The sequence below is a fragment of the Zeus faber genome (genome assembly GCF_960531495.2).
Source record: "Zeus faber genome assembly, chromosome: 7".
Lineage (NCBI taxonomy): Eukaryota > Metazoa > Chordata > Actinopteri > Zeiformes > Zeidae > Zeus > Zeus faber.
The window spans coordinates 15,137,821-15,161,025 of NC_137203.1; the positions used below are offsets into that span (position 1 = coordinate 15,137,821).

Below are 23,205 nucleotides of genomic sequence, written 5' to 3' on the forward strand. Positions count from 1 at the left end.
CATATTGTCATAGTCTGTCAGAACGGCTCCCATTTCTGGATACATAAAAAATAAGTTTAAAAAAATTTCAATTTTCAAATGAAAAATAAAAAGTAATACAATAATATTAACTACATATTTTATATAAAAAAAATACATTTATATGTAAAAAATAAAATAAAATAAATGTTCTATATATATATTTTTTTTTTATATAATTGTTCATTTACTATCAGTAAGATTTTCCTGCTTCAATCCACAAAAAGATCATTATTATGCTTGTATTGGAAACACCATTACTCTGGGCAGAGGATGTTCATGATTTTTTTCGTGCATGATTCCACGTCGTTCTCCATCCTATGAGATAATAATAAACACATAGATGCATGCCGCTGCATCGCGAGCTGTGCTTCGTTTCAGAGGGGACTCATAGGGTTAAACTGGCTGCGCTCTGCACTGTATGAATATCTATTCCTTCTGACTGTCAGGGATCCCAGCACATCAATGTCGGCGTTCTCTGTTTTTCTCAACTTCTTTTTTTCCCCCTCAATTCCTCTCCCTCTGCTTTCCAGACACAGGCAGTTCATCAAGTCACAAAGTTAGTGTTTCCAGCATGCCCAAAATGTGCATGGCCCTGCAGCTTGTTGTTCCCATCTAGTGGAAAACAAAAAGATTATTTTTCTTCTGTTTTTTTTGTTCGTGTCGTTTACCATGCATGAAATTGTTGAGCGACCAAAGTGCACTTTCTAACTTGGACTATACTTAGTTTCAAAAGGGCATGTCCAACTGAGTGGACTATTAAATATGAAAGAACATGGCGACAGCGGAGAAGCACTCTCTCAGAGACTCGAAGCTGAAACGTGTGTCCGCTGTTTGGAAAAAGACAAGAAAGTCAATATTCAGTATATTTCATCCCTGTGTGTCTGGTACCTGAGGTAGCCGCAATGGGCCGCTGCTAATTGTGTGAGCTCAGTGCATGGCGGTGGAGGGAAGCGACTAGCCTAGCTCCTGTGTTTCCCTAGTGTAACAATAAGCACCAGTAAGAACCCTTTAAATATGAACTGAGATAATGACTCGAATGGGATGTTGATTTAACACGGCTGTTCTGAGGAAGCCAATAGGTTTGCACTAATTGGAAATTGCAAATACATTGTAGTATACTAACTTTTTGCTTATTTCAAGGGGAGCGGCAATTCCCAGACATGCATGCATTCATTCATTATTAATAGTACTTTTTCCCTCTGTTTGTGTTACCCACACACACACCCACACTCGCACACACACACACGCACGCACGCACGACACACACACACACACACACACACACACACACACACACACACACACACACACACACACACACACACACACCGGCGTATGAGCTGAGACCTTGCTGTGGACCCCATAGTCAACGGCGCCGGGTGGTGACAGGAATGTGTCGAAAGCTGTTCATGAATCAGCTCCGTCAGTGTATACGTGTGTTCATGTACTATATACAGATGGTTTATTGGCCGCGCTGTGTCAAACTCTAGTTACAAATGACCTGCATAATTCATTCATAGACATTTTAGTGCACTATAGATAATGAACACACACACACACACACACACACACACACATAGGACACGCACACACGCACACACACACACACACACACACACAAACAGCCATACATGCATGTAACACACACAAATTGAAACCACAGACCCTGCATGAATAAAACATGTTCAAATATTATTTCAGTTATTTTTCTTCACTGCAGACACATTGCTAGTAATTTATTTAAGTATCTAAAATGTTAATATAACAAAGAGGCCATTGTAGTCATTTGGAGTTACTCTATTCTTGTCTTGTAACCGTTAGATAGCAGACACCGCCACCCTGTGGTATAAAATAGAACTTTCCTTCCTGGTATATTTATTTATCATCTGCTCTGCATGCACTCGGACGCACGCTTCTTTTTTTTTTATTTATTTATTATTATTTATCTTTTTCTGTCTCTCTGTGCTTATTGAATTTTCCTGTCATCTATTCATTCACTTCTCCTCCTCCTCCTCCTCGCGCTGCCTTCCAGTGGGCCTCACAGTATCCTGAAGTGAGTTCCTGTGCTCTGCACTCTGTTCCAGTCCCTCTATTTCCACTCTTTAATCTTGTCTATTCCTGTATTAAAGATGATCTTTCTCCCCGTCCCCCCCCCTCTCTCTCACTCACTCCCTCTCCCCCCTCTCTTTCTCCCCCTCTCTCCCTCTCTCTCTCCCTCTGTCGCTCTCCCTCTCCCCCCTCTCTCTCTGTCTCTCTCTCTCTCCCCCTCTCTTGCCCCCCATCTCTCTCTCTCTCTCTCTCTCTCTCTTGCTCCCCCCCCCCCTCTGTCTCTCTCCCTCTCTCTGTCTCTCTCTCTCGTTCTCCCTCTCTCTCTCTCTCTCTCCCTCTCTTGCCCCCCCCCTCTGTCGTTGTTTATTCCCTGTGAAGAAAACCTCCACCACCAAGGTATCAGGAGTGAATATACTGAGTTCAACTAAAGCATAACAAAGACTAACTTGACTTTTATTTTCCCGTTTCTTCTCTGACAAGCACATTGGCACATGCGCCGTTGTTTTGTGCCGTTAGTGCCTTGATTTTAACTTCATTCCGCCCTCATCTACATTCACGTTAAACACGTTTGACACTGAGTGAACCCACCGTCCCATTTAACCTTAGATTAACAAGAAAGAGAGAAAACCTTTAGTGATGTACTCGTCTTCCTCGAGTACATCATCCATTCCTCATTCCTCCGAACCCCTGCTCCGAGGAGTAATGGTTCCCGCCGTCACTGAGCCTCCGCCCTCCGCCCTGTCCCGCCGCTCCGCAGGGCTCCCAGGAAGCACATCGTGGACACGGACATCCAATTCTACCACGTCCCCACCCACGCCGACGCCAGCAGGAAGAGGATCATGGAGGACACGGAGGACTGGCGTCCCCGCACCGGCACCACCCAGTCCAGGTCCTTCAGGATCCTGGCCCAGATCACAGGCACCGAGCACGGTGAGCGACGGGGGGGGGAGGAAGAGGAAGACTACGTCAGGGGTGATGCACGGCCTGGTGGTCATTATGGCAAAACAACCCCCCTGCAGAGTGACCACCCTGTCGGGGGGTTGACCACCAGGCTCCACATTATCCTGTTTATTACACGGCTACTAACTAAATAAAATAATACGTTGAGAAGGAATATTGATTTGAAATGATTTGCTAACGATAGTTTGTCATAGTCTAGTGTCGCTTCCTCTAAGAAAATAGTCCATAATAACACAGTTAACACTGCAACAGCATAGTCAACTATTCACTTTATGGAAGATACCCTATGACTGTCGGTGTCGGCATCCATCTCTTCAATCCTCTATTGGAGTTTCCATGGGTGTAGCAGGACCATATAGGCGGAGTCATACGAGGGACGAGAGGCGGTTGCCCGTAGCAACAGCCACCATTAAAAGATCAGCGGTCGTTATTCAGAAAAAACGGACGGCGGCTGTCGACCGATCAGAATCGAGTATCACTTAAGCGGCTCAAATTGACACACCTCCCGCTGTCTTCAGTTTGATTGTATTCGTTATTATCTATGTTATGAGCCGTAGCCTCTTAAAAAGAAACTGACGGTGATGTCTCTTTTCCTTCCCTCGCAGCCCAGGAACCAGAGAATGATTCTGCCAAGAAGACAAAGTAAGTGCACGTCTAAGAAAAATGGATATTTTGAACGCTGCCTGCTCTGGTGCTGTGCTCTTCATAAACCCATAGTCGTTGTCAGTGTGTGATTAACCCTGTTAAACCACCTCCCCAAAAATTGTCTGGGGTCATACTGTACAGTTCCTGAATTCCGATTTTAAAGATTGGTTGGATTTTTTTTGGATTGGATGGATTTCTTCCCCCATTTTAATGGTAATGACGAAATCACACCTGACAGTTAATAAGCAATAAGCAATTTTGAAGATACTCCTGTTAAATAGTTGATGGCCATCTTGTACGTCACAGCATATTAATCCCTGTTACCATGTGGCGACTGGTTCAAGTTCAAGTTCAAGAGGTTTATTTGTCACGTACATATACATACTTTCATACGTACAGTATATGCAGTGAAATGTCATTGCAACGCACCCGGAGATTATGCACGATAGTTATTAAACCGAACACAATAGCTTCAGTAATTCCTACCTAGCATCTAACTGAAACAAGCTGATTCCTAAAACAAAGTGCAGTTAGAGAATGGAATAATATGAATAAAATAAAAATAAGACTCAACGAGATAATACAAAGTGGGGATACAAAATAGAAGGGAACAAGAGTTATGTACACGGGATAGGCAGTTTGTATATACAGATATGTGCAGTAAAGTACATGTGAATAAAGTGAGCATGGAGATATACAGTACAGTATACAACAGTACAACTGGTGTGCATCTCGTGGGTTCTAGTGCATTTGGTTGTTGTGGCTGTGGCAGTTTTCGGGTTTTTGTGCTGTTAAAATAACCGGCAACTACTTTCCACCCTGGAGTGATCCATCGGCTTGCGTCTCTGTTGCTCTTTGTGGGGTTTAAGGGATCTGTGTGCGATCAATGTGTTTGTGATTTATACAGGGCCGGCTCCAGCCATTTTGCCGCTCTAAGCAAACTGTCAACGGGGGGGCAGGGGGCAGGGGGCGGGGGGGGGGTGGGGGGGGTATGATAAGAGAGTGACGGAGAAATTGTCCCCATTATGCACGGTGCTTGTTTTTGTTCCATATGGAAACGGAGGAAAATAAAATGACCTACGATCGAAAATAGAAACACACCGTCGGCGCCGCAGGCGTCGATTATAGGACGAGCCGGCCCTGGATCAATGTGTTTGTGATCAATATGGATCTGATGGCCGGAGCTAACATGTGGATGCCGCCCACTGAATTATGGGTAATCAGGTGGTGTTCCTGCTCTCCATTTTAGTCATTGGATGGAGGTGATCACAAAGAAGATCACCCGGAAAGCTTTTTGCTTGCGTGTGTGATTTTGTCCTCTCCGTTTTTTGCAAGTTTTGCGGGAGAACATTCCCTCTGTTTCTTCCTACCGAACGCTTCTCGTTTTCCATCTCTTCGTCCGTCTCGTCATCCTCCACCTTCATCCAGCTCTTCTTGCAGCATGGCCTGGTTGTGTTGGTGCGAACTTGGAACTCCCTCTTTTCTTACATTTCCTCTTCTGGCCTTGTTTTTTTTTCTCTCTCTCTCTCTCTCTCTCTCGCTCTCGCTCTCTCTCTCCCTCTCTCTCTCCTTTTCTCTCTCCCTCTCTTGTTTCCTCTTTTCCTTCCTTTCCTCCCTCTCTCCTCTTCCGGGCCGTGCAGGGTGAACTGGGCCAGCACTCGTCTGGTGATCGGCCCCAAATACAACGAGCTGAGGGACTGGCACCACGGAGTGTCCGCCCGTACCCTCAATGTCCAGTAGAGAGAGAGACTGTGTGTGTGTGTGTGTGTGTGTGTGTGTGTGTGTGTGTGTGCGTGTGTGTGTGTGTGTGTGCGCCGGTGTGTGCGCCGGTGTGTGTACAGTGCAGTACGTCAGTTTCTGTTTTTTGGAATTTGACAGATTGAGGGATGTAAACATGTAGACAGATGGGAAGATGCAGGGAGAGACTTGAGTGTGTGTGTGTGTGTCACTGGCGAAGAAATATTAAAGTTGATGGTATTGCGTACTTCTGTACATGTATATGCTTGTGTGTCTGCAGGGTTGAGTGTGTGTGTGTGTGTGTGTGTGTGTGTGTGTGTGTGTGTGTGTGTGTGTGTGTGTGTGTGTGTGTGATCATGTCCAAATGGTGAAGATGAAGACGGTGTCACGGTGCTGGGCAAAGCGGGCAGCCTGTTGACAGCAACGTTGATGTCCGTTCATATCAACACACATGGACATTTTGTTTTCATCTTTTTTTGCTTTTTACCCTTTCAGTTTTCATGTCCTGTGTCGGTGTCCGCTCCAAATTAGGGTTTCGCTGCCGGCGTCGCTCGGCACTGAAAGCCAAGGCTGATGTTGGCTTTTGGCGAAAAAAATAAAAAGAAACAGCTCGTGTAGAGGATCACACCTTCACAATGTGTGTGAAGGGAGTTAGTTCGGCTGACTGTTTACAGTACGAGAGATTATCTATCGAAAATGAAATATGAATAATGAACGTACAAATTCTCACATAATAATGGAGTCTATTTGAAACACCACCTGCACCACTGCCTCCCACATTGACCCATTCCTTTTTTCATATGTGAATTTCATTAAATATAATAACTTATTTTCTCCAAATATATAAATAAATGCGCTCATAATACAAGTAGGTCATAGTTAAGTGCCTTCATGTACAGTACATTTAATAGCATAATCAAATCTATATTTTCTGTATTATCTATATTATTATATATCTTTATATTACAGGTTCGGGAGAACTAGATCGGTTTAACAAATATACAAAAGAGAGAAGATGTTGCCATTGAGGAATTTAATGCTGTTTGATGGTATTTTAACAGTTGCTTGTGTGTGTGTGTGTGTGTGTGTGTGTGTGTGTGTAAATTATACGGTTTCAACTTGAAATGTCCATGTTACGTAGCTATGAGGCTTTTTGCATTGTAGATATTCCTCTTGTGCTAATCTGCATTTACACTCACTTCAACAAGCCCCCCCGCCTGCGGCTTCATACGTAGATTTTATTTATTTATTTTTCTGTTTGAAAGGAAGTATATATATTCCATATTGTAGCCAATAAAGTGATGAAGCTTTCCTCTGGTTATTCCCCATCTTTCATGCTTCCTTCTCCTCTGTTCCTCTCTTCCGTGGTTCCCGCTCCTCTCTGGCAGCGAGCCTGGCGGTGCGGAGGAGGTCAGGTACAATCGCAGCCCCATCGCACAGTGTTTTCCGCTCACTTTGACCTTTCCACTCCTTCAGCGCCGCGGCGTCTAACGTCAATAGATGCATAAAAACCTTTCTTTCGTTGTTTTAACAAAAAAAATAAAAAAATAAAAAATAAGACGGAGACGGAGAGAGACGGCCACTCCCCGGAGGCGTCTACGAAAACAGAAATGTACTCTCTCGCATAGAAAGAGTCTCTTCGTGTCAAGAGCCGAAACACTTGTCAAAAAAAGAAAATGCATTCCTCCCCCTTATGGGAGTGTTTTGAGCTTAAGCATCTTTTCTGGCAAGCTGTGAGCTCCCAAAGATGATGGATTTGGTGGTGCGGACGTATCCCTTTTGTTGGAGTGACAATAACTCACATTGCTCGTGTTTCACGAGTGGCTTCCGTGATTAAATAACAGATTTAATATTTAATAGATTTATGACCTTGAGCCTTTTTTAATAAACACAGATCACGAGCTTCCGCCCTAATTCACCCGCTTGATGATCAAAACGTTTCGATTCGCACCGCCTCCCTCCCTACTAAACACCACGTTTTCCCGTGACTCTAAACTCAGCGACGTGTTTCCATCCGCTCAGCGATGGACCTTCACGGCGAACTGACCAAGCGGAGGTTCCAGCCACAAAGTCCACGGCTACATCCCAAAACGGGGACACCGACCACATCCCCGTTTCCAGTGTTTTACCTGTCCAGGAACACGGCAGGAGCTCTAGCGCCGACCGCAGCCCCTCGCCCCGTGGAGCACCAGGGGACCACGGGGGCCCGGAAGCAATTCTCCTTCCGGCGGCCACCTCCGCCTCCTGTGTGGGCCCTGCGGCGTTGCCTCCTCACGTGGTAGAATCCCGTTCCTCAGCCACGAACCGTCAGCTCCCGGTCACGCCAATGCCCTCCTGCTTCTCTCCCGCATTGGCGCCGAACCAGCTGCCGTCGTCCCGCGGCCCCCGTTCTAGTTTCCCTGGAGGCTCTTTGCCGGGTTCCGTCTTTCTGCAAGCCAATGCCGACAGTTACAGTTCAAGCTCGACTTCCAAAAACTCTCCAGACGCTCATCTACAGTTTGATTATTCACCACCAGCGCAAACCTCCAGTGGAAGAAACTTCCCATCCACACAAACGAACACCCCCGGCACGTATTCAAATGGCTCCCTTCTGAAGACACCGAGTTCTAAGCTGTTCAACTCTCAAGGCGATGGAAGGTATACTGATCTTAGGTTGCAAACAAATTAACATAATATGCAGATAAGGCATAGCCCACACTATGAAATTACAAGTTTCACAGCATTAAGTTATTTTTTCCCTCTGTAGTTACCCTATATCACCATTAGAGGGAAGCAGAGATTCAGAAAAGCTTGCATAAGACTACAATAGAAAATATTTACTTTTTTAAAACGGGAAACTAAACTAGGCATTTTGTGCCTGTGGTGCTTAGCGTTCTTTAACATTTAGCAACTTCTCACATGTGCAAAAAGCTGTTGACCTCATATTTTTAAAGAAAGGGTCTCGTCGTGGAGCCCGGTGCTGCCTGCTGAAACAGCGAAGGCGCTGACCTTGGGTCGGGTGATTTGGTCAATACATTCAAGGCTTGTTCACGGTTAGGTAACATGAAAGATTATCCGTTCCATCTGCAGTCATGTCTGTGTCTATGTCTGTGTTTTCTCGTCTTTCATCCAAATGTCTGCTTTCTCCCAGTTTCCGAATGGGATTGAATGCTCCCCCTCTCTCCCCTAAGCCCGTCAGGTACAAGGCTGCTGCTCAACGCCGACGACTATGAAATGACTGCATGCCTCAAAACAGGGAATAACCTTGGTGTAGCAGCCTCTGCACTACTGAAAAAGAGGCTGATTTGGACTAGAATTTGGGGAGGACTTTTGGGGGTCCTCTCATCTAATCGTTTATGCACTAAATGTTGCTATTGTGTTTGCGCCGCTCTGGCTGGTGTATCTGTCTGTGTCTGAGTGTGTCCGCGTGTCCATGTATGAGAGAGAGAGAGAAATGCGTGGGTTTGTGTGTGTTCAGGTGTCTCTGTGTAGCGCTGCCGCACCTTAGATCTCGATTAAAAAAGCTGTAGTATTAACATTTCACTCTTTTAGATATTTTGCATATGTACGATTTGTGTGCATGTCTGTGTTTGTTTCGCGCCTGCATTTGTGTATGTACTGTATGTCTAAGTGTGTGTGTGCATCGTGCGCTTGTGTGTGTGTGTGTGTGTGTGTGTGTGTGAACAGCAGACAGCTCTTGTTGAGTCCACTGGACTTCCTGCCCCGAGCGGCTCCAATCCCCCCACCCCTCACTCCCAGCAGCGCCCCCTGCAGGCCACCCCACCCCCCTGCGAAAGCCAGGTAAACAGGGAATGGTGTGTGTGTGTGTGTGTGTGTGTGTGTGTGTGTGTGCGTGTGTGAACAGCAGACAGCTCTTGTTGAGTCCACTGGACTTCCTGCCCCGAGCGGCTCCAATCCCCCCACCCCTCACTCCCAGCAGCGCCCCCTGCAGGCCACCCCACCCCCCTGCGAATGCCAGGTAAACAGGGAATGGTGTGTGTGTGTGTGTGTGTGTGTGTGTGTGTGTGTGTGTGTGTGTGTGTGTGTGTGTGTGTGTGTGTGTGTGTGTGTGTGTGCGCGCCCGCTCCCCTCCTCTGTTCTGCATTAATTTCTCGCTTCGTTATTCCACGGCTATCTCTCTTCCTGGGCCCGTATCTCTCTCTCCTTCCGTGTACATTTGCTGGTTGTAGTCCAGCCGGTCAGGGCCCTCGAGGTGCGGTGTCTCAGGCGCTGCTGGACGCCCTCCTCATCACCCCCATCGCCCAGCTCCCCTCGCTGCGTCTCAAGAAGAGGAAAACAAAGAAGCGCTGTAGCGTGGGCGCTCTGCACCTGCCCAAAAACAGGAGGTAGACTCACAGGGTGCATGACAATTGATTTACAAGTGTTCCCTGCTTGCTTTAAACATGGGAGCAGCCTAATTTGTAAACTAAGGAAATACTAACTCAACTACTTGTCAGTAACAGCGTGTGCCTATGGAACTGTCTGTATAATGTATAAACACAATGCATTATTTACGTATGTAATGCCATTCCCCGCAACTGAAAAACAGCACGTGCCAAGCGTAGGCACTTATACACCAATTCATAGTGCTGTGTAAATTCCATTTACATCTCCCATTAAATAATATTTTTATTTAAATGAATAATAAATATTAAGATAAGATAATATAAAAATACTTTATTAATCCCCAAAGGGAAATTCCAGGGCAATAGTAGCGGGCCTAAAATTTTTTAATAGATTTTAATTCATTCTTGCACCAAACATTTTCATTTGCAAAAGTACAAATGTATTAATTATAAATATAATTCTACTTATAATTTTAATAATAATAATAATAATTATTATTATTATTATTGTTATTATTATTGTTATTATTTTTATTATTATTATTATTATTATTATTATTATTACTATTATTATTATTATTACATTTATTATTTCACATCTATTTATGAATTATAAGTAATAATAATAATAAATAATATGAACTTTAATTATATAAATAAAATAAACATGTCATATGTATTTATAATATTAATTTATAACTATTAATAATAATTTTATATAATATTTATAAAATACAATTTTATAAAAATATAGTACACTGATATAATAATAAATGAAAAACAAATACAAATAGAAAAAACAAACAAACAATAATTGTACAGAAACACATTTTCCGATGAACAACCACATAAAACACACAAATGTGGAAAATGGAATTATGCATCGTTGTCATATTGGGACTGTGCGTCGATACCCGTGTAGGAAGCAGAAGACGTCCTTTGAGTCTGGGTGATAAAGCGCGACACACATCAGCTGCTGGACTCCACGACATAATGAGCTGAGAAACGCAAATGAATAACGACAAAGGACGAGTAAAAAAAAAAAAGCAAGTGTCCAGATGCTCGGCGGGCCCAGCGTCCAGCTCCTACTCCACCAGACCTCGCCCCCCGTCATCAATCAACCAATCAGATGAAACACAATTAACCCAAATTGCCCTGATTGGTGTAGAATATTAACGAGGTCGTCCGTAATGAGTAAAGACGTCGGGTAGCATCTTATTTCCTGCTCCTGTTGTCCCCTGTTGTTAAGCCGCTCGCCTGGGTAATGGATATGGATGGTGGCGGAGCCCGGGGCTTCACAGAGCCATGTTTTTCATCTGTTCTCGCTTTAGCTGGTTATTTTCCACTTGTTTTTTTTTTTAGGTTTTTTTTTATGTTTTTGGTTTTAACTGAATGATTAGTTCGTTGCTATTTTGGTTCTGCTCACGTTCCCGACATATTTAGTTCTGATTTGAACTCGTTTCATTTTTAGTTTTAGGTTGCACGCTCACTTAGCTGCCAAGAATCAACAAATATTCCTGGAATCAAAGTGTCCCGCCCATTCACCCAGAGCATCAATTCAAAGATACAACAGTTGGTCTATAACCCCAGAAAGTCTCTGAAGGGTGAAAAATGACCCGGATCATCGTATTCTTGCTTTAGTTTTCAAAGTACAATATTTGAATCATCTAAAATTACAGGAATTCTTTAAATATTTGAATATTTGATTGGAACTCATTGTTTCTCAATTAGTGTATTTCAATATTGATTATATATTATGCACAAGCAAATTGATATAAAAAAATCTCAATGAGCGGAGTCATTTTTGACCCAACATATAGAATTGGAGCTTGTTATCTATGTGATGTCATGTGTTATGTGATGCTATTTTTTTATTATTATTATTATTATTATTATTTTTTTTTTTATTATTATTATTTTTAATTATTATTATTATTATTATTATTATTATTATTTATTATTATTATTATTTTTAATTATTATTATTTTTTTTATTATTATTTTTTTTTTTAATTATTATTATTTTTTAATTATTATTATTATGTTTGAATAGTTTTTTTTGTATTTAATTTAATCAGTTTCTGACTTATCATCTAATTATTTCTATGGATTGCATCTGAATTAGCGACACGTTCAAATGTTTTGGTGTCACCTGCCAATACGTTCCAACATTCATTACTTTCCCCCGCCACCAGTGAGCGTGGCCAGTATATCCCCCAAAATTGTTTGTTTTGTCTCAGCCCCTACCTGGCAGCTGCTGTGCTCCTTGTGCACTGTCCATAAGCTGCTGGTGATAATGAGAACAGGGACATTTTGGGCTTTGGTCCACCATGTTTCCTTTGGACAGCTGTTGGCTTAGCCTTGACAGGCCAATGAGCTGATGATGCTAACTCTGCAATCCACGGGGGCTGCCCATTGTTCTGACGGGCCATCATTCCAAAACCCCAGTAGCCCGAAAAATGTCCCATTGGACCGAAAGCCCATTTGTCCGACAGCCCATACGACAAAACAACCCATTGCTCCTAAAATGCACACTGCCGCGGAGCCGGAGGGGTGGAGGGATACTGGGTTACTGTAGGTTTGGGTTGGGGTCATTATAGGGTAAGGGTTACTGTAAGGTTAGGGTAACTGTAGATTGGGGTTGGAGTAACTGTATGTTAGGGTTACTGTAGGTTGGAGTTATGGTTACTGGAAGTTGGGGTTAGGGTTACTGTAGGTTAGGGTTATGGTTACTGTAGGTTGGAGTTATGGTTACTGGAAGTTGGGGTTAGGGTTACTGTAGGTTAGGGTTATGGTTACTGTAGGTTAGGGTTAGGGGTACTGTAGGTTAGGGTTATGGTTACTGTAGGTTAGGGTTAGGGGTACTGTAGGTTAGGGTTATGGTTACTGTAGGTTGGGGTTAGGGGTACTGGAAGTTGGGGTTAGGGTTACTGTAGGTTAGGATTATGGTTACTGTAGGTTGGAGTTATGGTTACTGGAAGTTGGGGTTAGGGTTACTGTAGGTTAGGGTTATGGTTACTGTAGGTTAGGGTTATGGTTACTGGAAGTTGGGGTTAGGGGTACTGTAGGTTAGGGTTATGGTTACTGTAGGTTAGGGTTAGGGGTACTGTAGGTTAGGGTTATGGTTACTGTAGGTTGGGGTTAGGGGTACTGGAAGTTGGGGTTAGGGTTACTGTAGGTTAGGATTATGGTTACTGTAGGTTGGAGTTATGGTTACTGGAAGTTGGGGTTAGGGTTACTGTAGGTTAGGGTTATGGTTACTGTAGGTTGGGGTTAGGGTTACTGTAGGTTAGGGTTATGGTTACTGTAGGTTGGAGTTATGGTTACTGGAAGTTGGGGTTAGGGTTACTGTAGGTTAGGGTTATGGTTACTGTAGGTTGGAGTTATGGTTACTGGAAGTTGGGGTTAGGGTTACTGTAGGTTAGGGTTATGGTTACTGTAGGGTAGGGTTATGGTTACTGTAGGTTAGGGTTATGGTTACTGTAGGTTAGGGTTATGGTTACTGTAGGTTGGAGTTATGGTTACTGGAAGTTGGGGTTATGGTTACTGTAGGTTAGGGTTAGGGGTACTGTAGGTTAGGGTTATGGTTACTGTAGGTTGGGGTTAGGGGTACTGGAAGTTGGGGTTAGGGTTACTGTAGGTTAGGATTATGGTTACTGTAGGTTAGGGTTATGGTTACTGTAGGTTAGGGTTATGGTTACTGGAAGTTGGGGTTAAGGTTACTGTAGGTTAGGATTATGGTTACTTTAGGGTTAGAGTTACTGTAGGTTAGGGTTATGGTTACTGTAGGTTAGGGTTATGGTTACTGGAAGTTGGGGTTAGGGTTACTGTAGGTTAGGGTTATGGTTACTGTAGGTTGGAGTTATGGTTACTGGAAGTTGGGGTTAGGGTTACTGTAGGTTAGGGTTATGGTTACTGTAGGTTAGGGTTATGGTTACTGTAGGTTGGGGTTAGGGTTACTGTAGGTTAGGGTTATGGTTACTGTAGGTTGGAGTTATGGTTACTGGAAGTTGGGGTTAGGGTTACTGTAGGTTGGGGTTAGGGGTACTGTTTGGGGATGAGCCTTCCCATTGTTGGGTGGAGAATGCACTCGCCGCTGCTGTCCTGGGGCTTCACCTCTTCCTACGTGTTTCCCTGTATAATATAACAAACCTAAAATAAAGATAAAAAGAAGAAGAAACGGTTACGGGGAGTGAAAACGTTATGGTAGTTGGCCGGAGGGCAGGGCTTGTTTACGGCTTAAGGGTTCCCAGTCCGGTGATCCACCTGGCTTTTCTCCTCTTGTTCCTTCTGTGGTCGTCGGTTGATTGTGGTGTTGTAGAATGGAGAGCCGCATTTGCGATGTGCCGTGTTCAACAAAATGACTTGCCAGAGGGTTGGCTGTTGTTTTTCTTGTGGCCCGACATTGGATTTGCGGTGGCTGATGCGTTGCCCTGGAGGGGAGTTTCTGGTTTCTCGCAGCTCGCCCATTCGGCGTGCGCCGCACCTGATCCGATAAACCCACTTTTTGTGTTCTCTGCGATGTTCCTCGCGTTGTGGCGTCTGCAGCTTCAGTTCGTTGATTGGATGCTGTCAAGTTGTCGTGTAAATCCCGTTGTTTTCCTCCTTTCTGGGGCTGGTAGTAGTTAAGCACTGACCAGATAATCCTTGCGTTTTTTCCTCCTTCTGTGTCGGCTGAAAAGGGGCTTTCGGTCCAATCGGACATTTTCCAGACAGTTGGTGTTTCAGAACAAGGGTCCGTTGGGACAATGGCATGGCACCCAATCCACTGGTGGCGTTTATCACATTGTGTCCCATAATAACAGTGCGTAACAATCTGTAATTCTGCGATGTTATTAACATGCCCGTGTGTGTGTGTATGTGGTGTAAACTCTGTCATGCTATTGAACTGGAACATTTCCAACCCTCTGTTTCTCTCTTCACTTTAAAGAGTGACTTGGCATCAGTCAGCTTTGTCAGATTTGGGAGATCCTCTCCTCTCTTCTCCCGTAAAAGCGATCTTTATCTTTAGGTAAATATCACTCACACTGTCTGCATCCCTCTCCATCTGCTCGGCTCCTCTCGTTTTTTTGTTTTTTGGTTTTTTTTTTTTTACCTCTTCTCACCATTCCGCGGCTTGTGTGTCCTCCTTTTTGAAAAGTGAGGTGTGAAAGTGATTTTTAATAGTTTTCTTTTTTTCAAGAGGCATTTGTGCCTTTCACAGCGAGTAACTCACCTTTCGGAAAGTGTGTGTGTGCGTGCGTGTGTGTCTGTGTGTGTGTGTGTGTGTGTGTGTGTGTGTGTGTGTGTGTGTGTGTGTGTGTGTGTGTGTGTGTGTGTTTGGCCTTGTCATTTAACAGCATATCCAGTTGGAAACTAAAAAATCTGCATCCACATACAAACATACACACACACACACACACACACACACACACACACACACACACACACACACACACACACTCATTCACTCTCTATCACTCATTTATTTCCTCTTTCTCTCGTTCACTCACTCATTTACGTCTTCATTAATTAATTCACTCACCCACTCTCTCGGTCTTTCACTCACTCTCTTTCTCTCACTCGCTCACTCGCTCACTCACTCACTCACTCACTCACTCAACCCTTCCCTCTTTCACTTTCTCCCTTTCTCTCTTGCTCTAGTCTTTCATCACCTTCTCTACCTTCCTCTCTCTCCTCCACTTGCACAGACCACTTACAGTATGTGAAATTCACGGTAACCACGGCGACGGTTGCCATAACACCTGTCTCCCAGGGGTCTCCCACTGTAACAAGTGGGCACAGAGAGGGGGGCAGCGGTGAGCCAACTGTTGGCATGGGGCTGCAGCAATGCATTATGGGTGTAGAAAATGTCTGGAGAGACATTGTTGGCCCACCCAAGTACTTCAGATACACATGCTCATAAAGACACACACACACACACACACACACACACACACACACACACACACACACACACACACACACACATACATAGTATGTTCCTCATAGAGGCTCCATTCATTTACCATGAGTGTTTTAAAAGGAAGTGCTGAGGTCGAGGGAGGGCCACTATTGCGAGGCTGAATGTCTCCATCGTGAAGGAAGACGCTGAGAAGTTCTACCATCGAAAAAAAAGGGAGAGAGAGAGAGAGAGAGAGAGAGAGAGAGAGAGAGAGAGAGAATGGAGCGTTTCAAAGCCCAAGAGCAGCATAAAACGATGGTTTCCCATTTTGAGGCGGTTTTGAAGGCAGCATCGAGCGTCGGTCTGGGATGTCCTGCTCAATTTTCTCATGATAATGGAAGCTCAGATTTAGATCATGTCCTTGTTGCTCAGCATGGTTGTAATTGTGGTTCGAATATGTTCACTTACATCAAATTTTATCATTTGTAGTAGTTGTTTGTTGTTGTTTCTTGTCATGGCAAGTGAAAGATCCTGAGAAGATACATGCTTGAATAAATGGGTAAATAAATAAATAAATACACAAATAAATAAATAAATAAATAAATAATTTGTTGATAAATTAATAAATAAAGTGATTGATAAATAAATACATAAATTATGTTAAAGATGTCATTTTTACCAGAGGGGTGTTGCGAAAAATTGTCTTCAGAGACAGATCGTCTGACAGTAAAATATTTTCAGATGTGTCCCCAACAAATGTTGTGTCTAAATTCCCATTGTTTTGTCTCAGGAAATGCTTAATATTCCAGATAGAATAGTTGCTAAGTAGACAAGATGCTTCACCTACCCGAAAAAAAACATTTTCTCTGCGAGACACATTTGTTTGCCCAGAAATGTCTCTTTTTCCGGGAATGGGAGAGAGAAATATGTTTCCCCAATAAAGAACACGTTTCTCAAATAACAGTTCATTTTGGGGAATGAGAGAATGTTTTGAGCCATGAATAAAGCATGAGGCATGAGGTAAGAGTATTTTTTTTTCTGCACCCCGAGGAAGGTTGCGCTTGTTTTGCACGAAAGAAAGACAGAATGTTTTGACCCAAACCAAAGTGCCCTGACCTCGCAGAGAATGTGCAGAATTCAAAGAAAGTGTCTTGCCCTTCCAAAAAAATATTTGGGTTTATTTTGTCGGCCGCCCAGGACCCGAATGAGCAGCACTGCTGCTCAGGTGGTTGCTGTAATGCATTTTAATGAATCTTTGTTTATTAGTGAGTCTTTTTCAGGGCCCGTAAAATAAATTAATGGGGAAAACTTGTGTCATAAGCATGCTGAAATTATAGTTAAAGGATAGTTTCGCCATTTTTCAACCCAGGCCTTATTAGGATGTTGCTTCCTATCATTTATAACTGTCCATAGCACTCGAATTACCACTCTGCTGCAGTTTCCATCCAGTGCAATGCAGCAAACGTCTAAGCCCTTAAAAAAAAACATGTCAAATGTGCTGCGTCTATGTTATAAACATTTTTTTTTTTTTCAAACTTTTTTCTTTGGCAAACCATGTATTTTATCGAGTTTTTCAGGGATTTTATCGACTTCCGCACCTCCGCGCAAACGTTGGAGACTAGAAACGGAAAGTTGCCGGGCTTGATTTTGCCCCCTCAACAGTGAAGTCAACCCGCCGTGTGACGGAGGGTTGACGTCGGCGATGACTTCAAGGGGAAAAGACGGCAAATACCATCATTCATTTGGAGACACTTTTTTCCCCAATTTTGTCCTTCGTTATGTTAGAAGCGATAGATTACCGAGCAAACCAGAGGAGGAAATTTGGCGCTTCTCCACTTCTCACTGTAATCTAATTCCCCGATCCAGTTCACCGAGTGAAGGGAACTGGGCCCGGCTCTGTGTTATTTAAACTTTATGCGAATCCTTCTCTCCTCCGTCGCGCAGCGCTCGCAGTCTGGCCTCTGTCGACCAAAATTACGTCTTTTTTATAACAACACGCCGTATTTTGATTTTCTTTAGGCAGTGAGCCTGCGTTGAGTCACTGAACATGATATCCCAAACCTGGCGCCGGGAGAGTGTTGAGCGTAGTCGTCTTGTGTCCGTCACGAGGCAGGTGCTCTGGACTCCGTCCTGCCGCTAACCCGGAGGAGCCTGGCTTCCATTGCTCCGGCGGCACCGCGGCAAAGGCTAGGAAACGTCCCGTGGAAGCGAGGCGCTCCGCTGTTTTGGTTGTAGTTACGTTTTTGTTTTTTTTTTGCGTTTTGGCCGCTGCCGTATTTGTCCAATAGGTGGTCTGGAGTCTGTATTAATGGGATCATTTTCTTTTGTTTTTGCTGGGTTCCATTTTGTGTCCTTTTTTCATTTTTTGGTCAGAAAGTGCAGCTGGTTCTCTTGGATTGTAGTCAGTATTCTGAAGTAATGAAAGAAATGAAAATGTGCTAAGGGATTTATTTATATCCCTACCAAACAGCAATGAAGCACACGCACACACACACACACACACACATTCGGCTCTGATCCACTTCTGTGGGAAAACAGGACTAATAAGGCGCTGAAGCTCGGTAGACTGATTCAACTTTGATGATATTGTATATGTTAGTGAAAGATGTTGATCAGAATACTACCTAATATGGATCCTTGACTCGACACGTGTTTATTATTGGCTGGCCTTTGTCCTGTCAATGTTGTGAATGAACATCATTGTGTGTTATGTGCAGGGAGGTAAGAGAGTGACCGAGAAAGTCTCCCCGTTACGCATGGGTTTTTTAATTTTTTTTTAATATAATTCAATTAGGAGACGGAGGAAAAAACACACTGTTATTATTGTTGTTTTTCTTCGAGAAACGGTGAAGGGGAACAAAAGGAGATGGCTCTGATTGCTGAGCAGAGAGATTGCCATGGTTCTTTTTTTTTCAGGAAGGTGAAAAAATATGGGAGATGTACGGTAAATAATTAAACAGGAGGACAGCGGGAGAGAAGGGTAAAATACGGGAGAATCCTGGGATAAACGGGAGGGTTGACGGGTATGGACCTGAGTGATTGACGCCTCTCTCTCTTGTTTTTAAAATAACATTTAAAATCGCATCCAAAATAGGCAAACAAGTGATTTACGAGTATCTTCAATGGGAAATAAAACAATGACAGAAGAGATAACAAAAAATACTACACAGCATTTATTGACAGATTTTGATAATGACCAAGGAGGTGTTGGATCAGATGAAATAAATGTACAAAATATAACAATAAATTATTATTAGAATTAATAACTTTGACAAATAGATAATGGACAATAAACAGTATAGAGTTATTTTTTTTACACAATAAGAAGAGAGAGAGTGACTGCTGTCTGTGTTTTTCATTATGAATATAATATTTTACTCATGTATGACGTTGCGTTCTCTTTCCACAGTGATGAAGTAGAAGAACCCAAACTCAACAGTCATGACTCCACCGCAGTGAAGACCATGATCAAGGGACCTGCCGCCTCCCAGAGTACGTTCTGCACTGTGTGCCATTGTGTGTGTGGTTGTGTGTGTGTGTGTGTGTGTGGTGTGTGTGTGTGTGTGTGTGTGTGTGTGTGTGTGTGTGTGCGCACGCGCATATATATATACACAGGACAGCAGCGTCTTAAAGATGCATTCAAGTGCTAATTTGTGAGATCATTTTGTAAGATCAATTATATGTTTGGAATTTTTTTCCGAGCGGGAACTTTAAAAGAAACAGCCATTGTGTTGCACCCTTCTCTATATGTTGTTTCCAGTGTTGGTGGCGGGGTCCGCCTTTCCCGGTAAGAATGCAGATATTGGTGAAGTGCAATGCAGCCTGGATGAATTTTGGTTTCGGCCGGTAAACTGTGGATATGGAACACCTGTCACCTGGCTGTTTCGACCGGAATCCTGGGAGCTTGTAGTGTGTTCCACCCAACACAGACGTTGAATGGATTAAGACTTCAAATGATTTCTCTCAATGTGTAAAGTGAAGGATTCCTAGATACAGTTTTGTGTGGTACACCTCCTGTTTTTTTTTTTTAGGTAAGTGTTTCCCAGGTGATCAATTCTCATCGACCCTGTGCTTTCTGTTGCCTCAGCGTAGCTAGAAGCAAAATCAATATCGGAAGAGAGCATTTGTTTTCCATCAATGGTCATTTTCTTGAATTTCACATCATGGAGCTTTAAGGTGGAGCACATGGTCTGTTAGCATCCTTGAGCAAGGCATCGAGCCCCCGATGATGCCAATGAGCCGGTGGTCACCGTGCACGTCTGACTTTACCGTCACATTGGGAATTTGTGACATTCATTGGTTTGAAACGGCGCTGCATAAACACAGTCCATTTATTAAGTCGTTTGCCGGTTGTCCGTCAGTGTAGCCGTGTCCTTGCGATTTTTGTCACCTAATTGGATATGCAGTAAAATAATTTATTGGATGAGAAAATGCGATGATAAATTTTGATCATGTTGAATGTTAAGCTTAATAAAATTAAAAACCTTTTCAACGGTTTCTGCCTGAAACGTAGCTGGCAAGTCTAACAAAAGAATGTCTGTTTGGCTGTGTGTAGCTTTGGCCTAAGCCATGTTGGAGCTCAACAATATTACTTTTTGGATAAAAAATGTTTTTCCTGTGATTATCAATAACCCTAATCCAAATAAAACAATAAACAAAATAAGAAATAACATAAAAATAGATAAAATTATTTTGAATATATATATGCCAAAATCACTACCTTTGTTAGTTGAGAAAATGTTTTTCTAGAATTGCCATATTCACTCATACACGTACTCCAAAGGCTGTACAGAACAAAGAACATTGAGTAATAAAAAAAATATATATATAATCTTAATCAGAAATAAATGTATAAAATATATATATATATATAAACCAAAAATATAAAACTAAAAATATGTGTGTATATGAATACTGTATATGCATGTACGTACATATTACCAATACAGTAACCGTCATTCGGTTTTGGGCTAAATCTCACGTTATATCCGTGTTTGGATGGAGCCGTGCGTTTCCCTCCTGTAGTTAAAAAGTGTTTTTAGTTTTTTTTTCTCATGCATCAACCTTTGGGTCCAAATCCTGGAACCAAAGCGTAGAACTAAACTGTTTTGGACTAAATGTGTTTGAGGGGTAGAGTACCTGACTTTCCATGGATGATTATTTTCATGACACATGTTGTGAAATAGGTCATTGCGGGCTTACTTTGCTTTCTCTCTCTCTCTTTTTTATAATTTTGTGCTGTATGGAAGGCCATAAAGCATGACGGGGTGGGGGGAGGCAGGGGGAGGCAGGGGGAGGTAGGGGGAGGCAGGGGGAGGCAGGGGGGAGTTGACCCTCCTCACCTCACCCAGTCACACACACAGGACTTCTACTCTGAAAGATAATATTTACTGAACGAACCGAGGCGCAGAGCTGCAGTATAATACCAGCTACAAGCCTGGACTACGTCTGTGTGTGTGTGTGTGTGTGTGTGTGTGTGTGTGTGTGTGTGTGTGTGTCTGTGTCTGTGTCTGTGTCTGTGTCTGTGTGTGTGTGTGTGTGTGTATGTGTGTGTGTATCAGTGTATGTGTGTATGTGTGTGTGTGTGTGTGTGTGTGTGTGTGTGTGTGTGTGTGTGTGTGTGTGTGTGTGTGTGTGTGTGTGTGTGTGTGTGTGTGTATGTGTGTGTGTGTGTGCGTGGGCATGCGCGTGTGTGTGTGTGTTAGTGTTTTCATGTTGTTTCTTCATTCAAATTGGATGATATTTTATTCAGATGTTCGATTTTTTATTAATAATGTCGTGTATATTTGTGTATCTATTATTATTTTAATATACATGAAGAATATTGGTTTTCTTTGAATAAAACTTTCCCAAACCCATTTTTCCTATCCTCTCACGGATGTAACCGCAGCAAAACAAAACAAATATATAGTATAGTTCTAAAAATCATCATGAGAATATGTAAACTGCTCTGTCTTGCAAAAGGCCTGACTCATTTGGAATCCTAGAATTAAGCATGTCAGGCTCTTAATCACCAACCTATTGGAAATGACAATTTGAAAGTAATATTAGAGGCCAAACCCTAAAACCAAACCTGTCCTCTGCGCTTATTTCTTTATACAAACTTTTCAAATTCGATCTAACAATTATCCACAGTTTGAATGCTTTGAAAGCTTGACAGTAATCAGTCACTCCGCCGGAATTAGACTGGAGGCCTTGTATTTTTCTTAACAAAAGTTAAAATAAATTCAAACATCCTTACGCACCCCAAAAAAACACCCCAAAACCCAAAACCCCAAGTCACAGTCCAGTTCCGAGCCAGGAAGTCAAAAAATCAGCCCTTTCCTCCCTGACAATACACACACACAGCAAGACTATTTAGTCAGGTGTCCCTATTTTAGTCTGGGTGGATTGTGTGTGTGTGTGTGTGTGTGTGTGTGTCTGCGTGCGTGCGTGCGCGCGTGCGTGCGTGCGTGTGAAAGTAACGGGTTCTTAAATATGTCCTGCATGTGATGAGAGACACATTGTGTGTTTAAGTTATGAAGAAGTAAAGTCATGCATTGAATCAATAACTGGAACAAAATTTACTCAAGCTCCACTGGAGGTGTAGTTCAAGTACTACACATGCGCACACGTGCACACACACGCACGCACGCACACGCACACACACATACACCCACACACAGACATACACACATACACTTTGAAAATCAGGGTGTCTTGCAGGTCCTTGAAATGTTATACAGTGGTACTTTGACTTGCGAGTTTAATTTGTTCCGTGACAGAGCTCGTAATGCAATCTGCTTGTATAGCAAATCAATTTTCCCCATTGAAATTAATTGAAATGCCATTAATCCGTTCCAGCCCCCAAAAAAACACTCCGATTTTTTTTCTGTTTTTCTGTTTTTAAATAAGAAAAATTGATTTATTAATAACAAATATTGCATAAAAACATGATAAAACACAATAAAAGAGAATGTGTAGATCATTTTTGCCTTCTCGCAGATGATACCGTCCGTCACGCTATCTCCTGCGAGCTGCTTCTCCGTCAACCACACCAACAGCAGATTCTCCATCTTTTCATGGACATTATTTTAACGCCCTTGGCTGGCGTTATACCCTTTATCGCCTCCTTCTGCTTCACTATGCTACATATCGTAGAAGTACTACGCTCGTACTGCCTGGCCATTTCCATCACACGCACACCTCGCTCATGTTTTTCTATGATTTTGCGCTTTAAGTCAATGGACATCATCCGCTTCAGCTTCTTCGTTCGAATAAAAAAATAATTGGCAAAATAACTGCCTTTTCGCTCACTATCTTCCTCCTCCATCCTTCTCATCAGGTCGGGCTCCGCAGATGGGTCTAATCACTCCGTCTTTTGGGATGAGGGGTAACGGCACAGCCAGCGTCCCCAGGGGCCCGGCCCCGGCCCGGCCGGCCCCCCAGCCCCACCCCAAAGACGAGGACTCGCTGGTCCAGATGGCGGAACACATCCCCGCGGGGACCCGGACACCCATGTGCGCCCACTGCAATGCCGTCATAAGGTGCGGAGGGAATGAGTCCTTTAAAGTAAAAATAATTGTAAAAATCTGTAGACTCCAA

The 23,205-nt window shown here is 43.1% G+C and overlaps 1 protein-coding gene across 3 annotated transcripts in view; it reads left to right on the top strand.

Moving 5' to 3' along the window:
• The window catches only part of LOC307232698 (PDZ and LIM domain protein 5-like), a 77,958-nt gene that overhangs the window by 46,222 nt on the left and 8,531 nt on the right, over window positions 1-23,205 (top strand). For 2 of the 3 annotated variants that reach the window (XM_080003816.1, XM_080003817.1), the window contains 7 exons: window positions 552-577; window positions 2,054-2,074; window positions 2,449-2,466; window positions 2,828-3,000; window positions 3,636-3,672; window positions 19,031-19,113; window positions 22,946-23,147. In XM_080003816.1, coding sequence (XP_079859942.1) covers window positions 552-577; window positions 2,054-2,074; window positions 2,449-2,466; window positions 2,828-3,000; window positions 3,636-3,672; window positions 19,031-19,113; window positions 22,946-23,147 — 560 coding nt within the window. The remainder of the gene's footprint in view (window positions 1-551; window positions 578-2,053; window positions 2,075-2,448; window positions 2,467-2,827; window positions 3,001-3,635; window positions 3,673-19,030; window positions 19,114-22,945; window positions 23,148-23,205) is intronic. The other variant, XM_080003818.1, reaches the window with a different exon arrangement.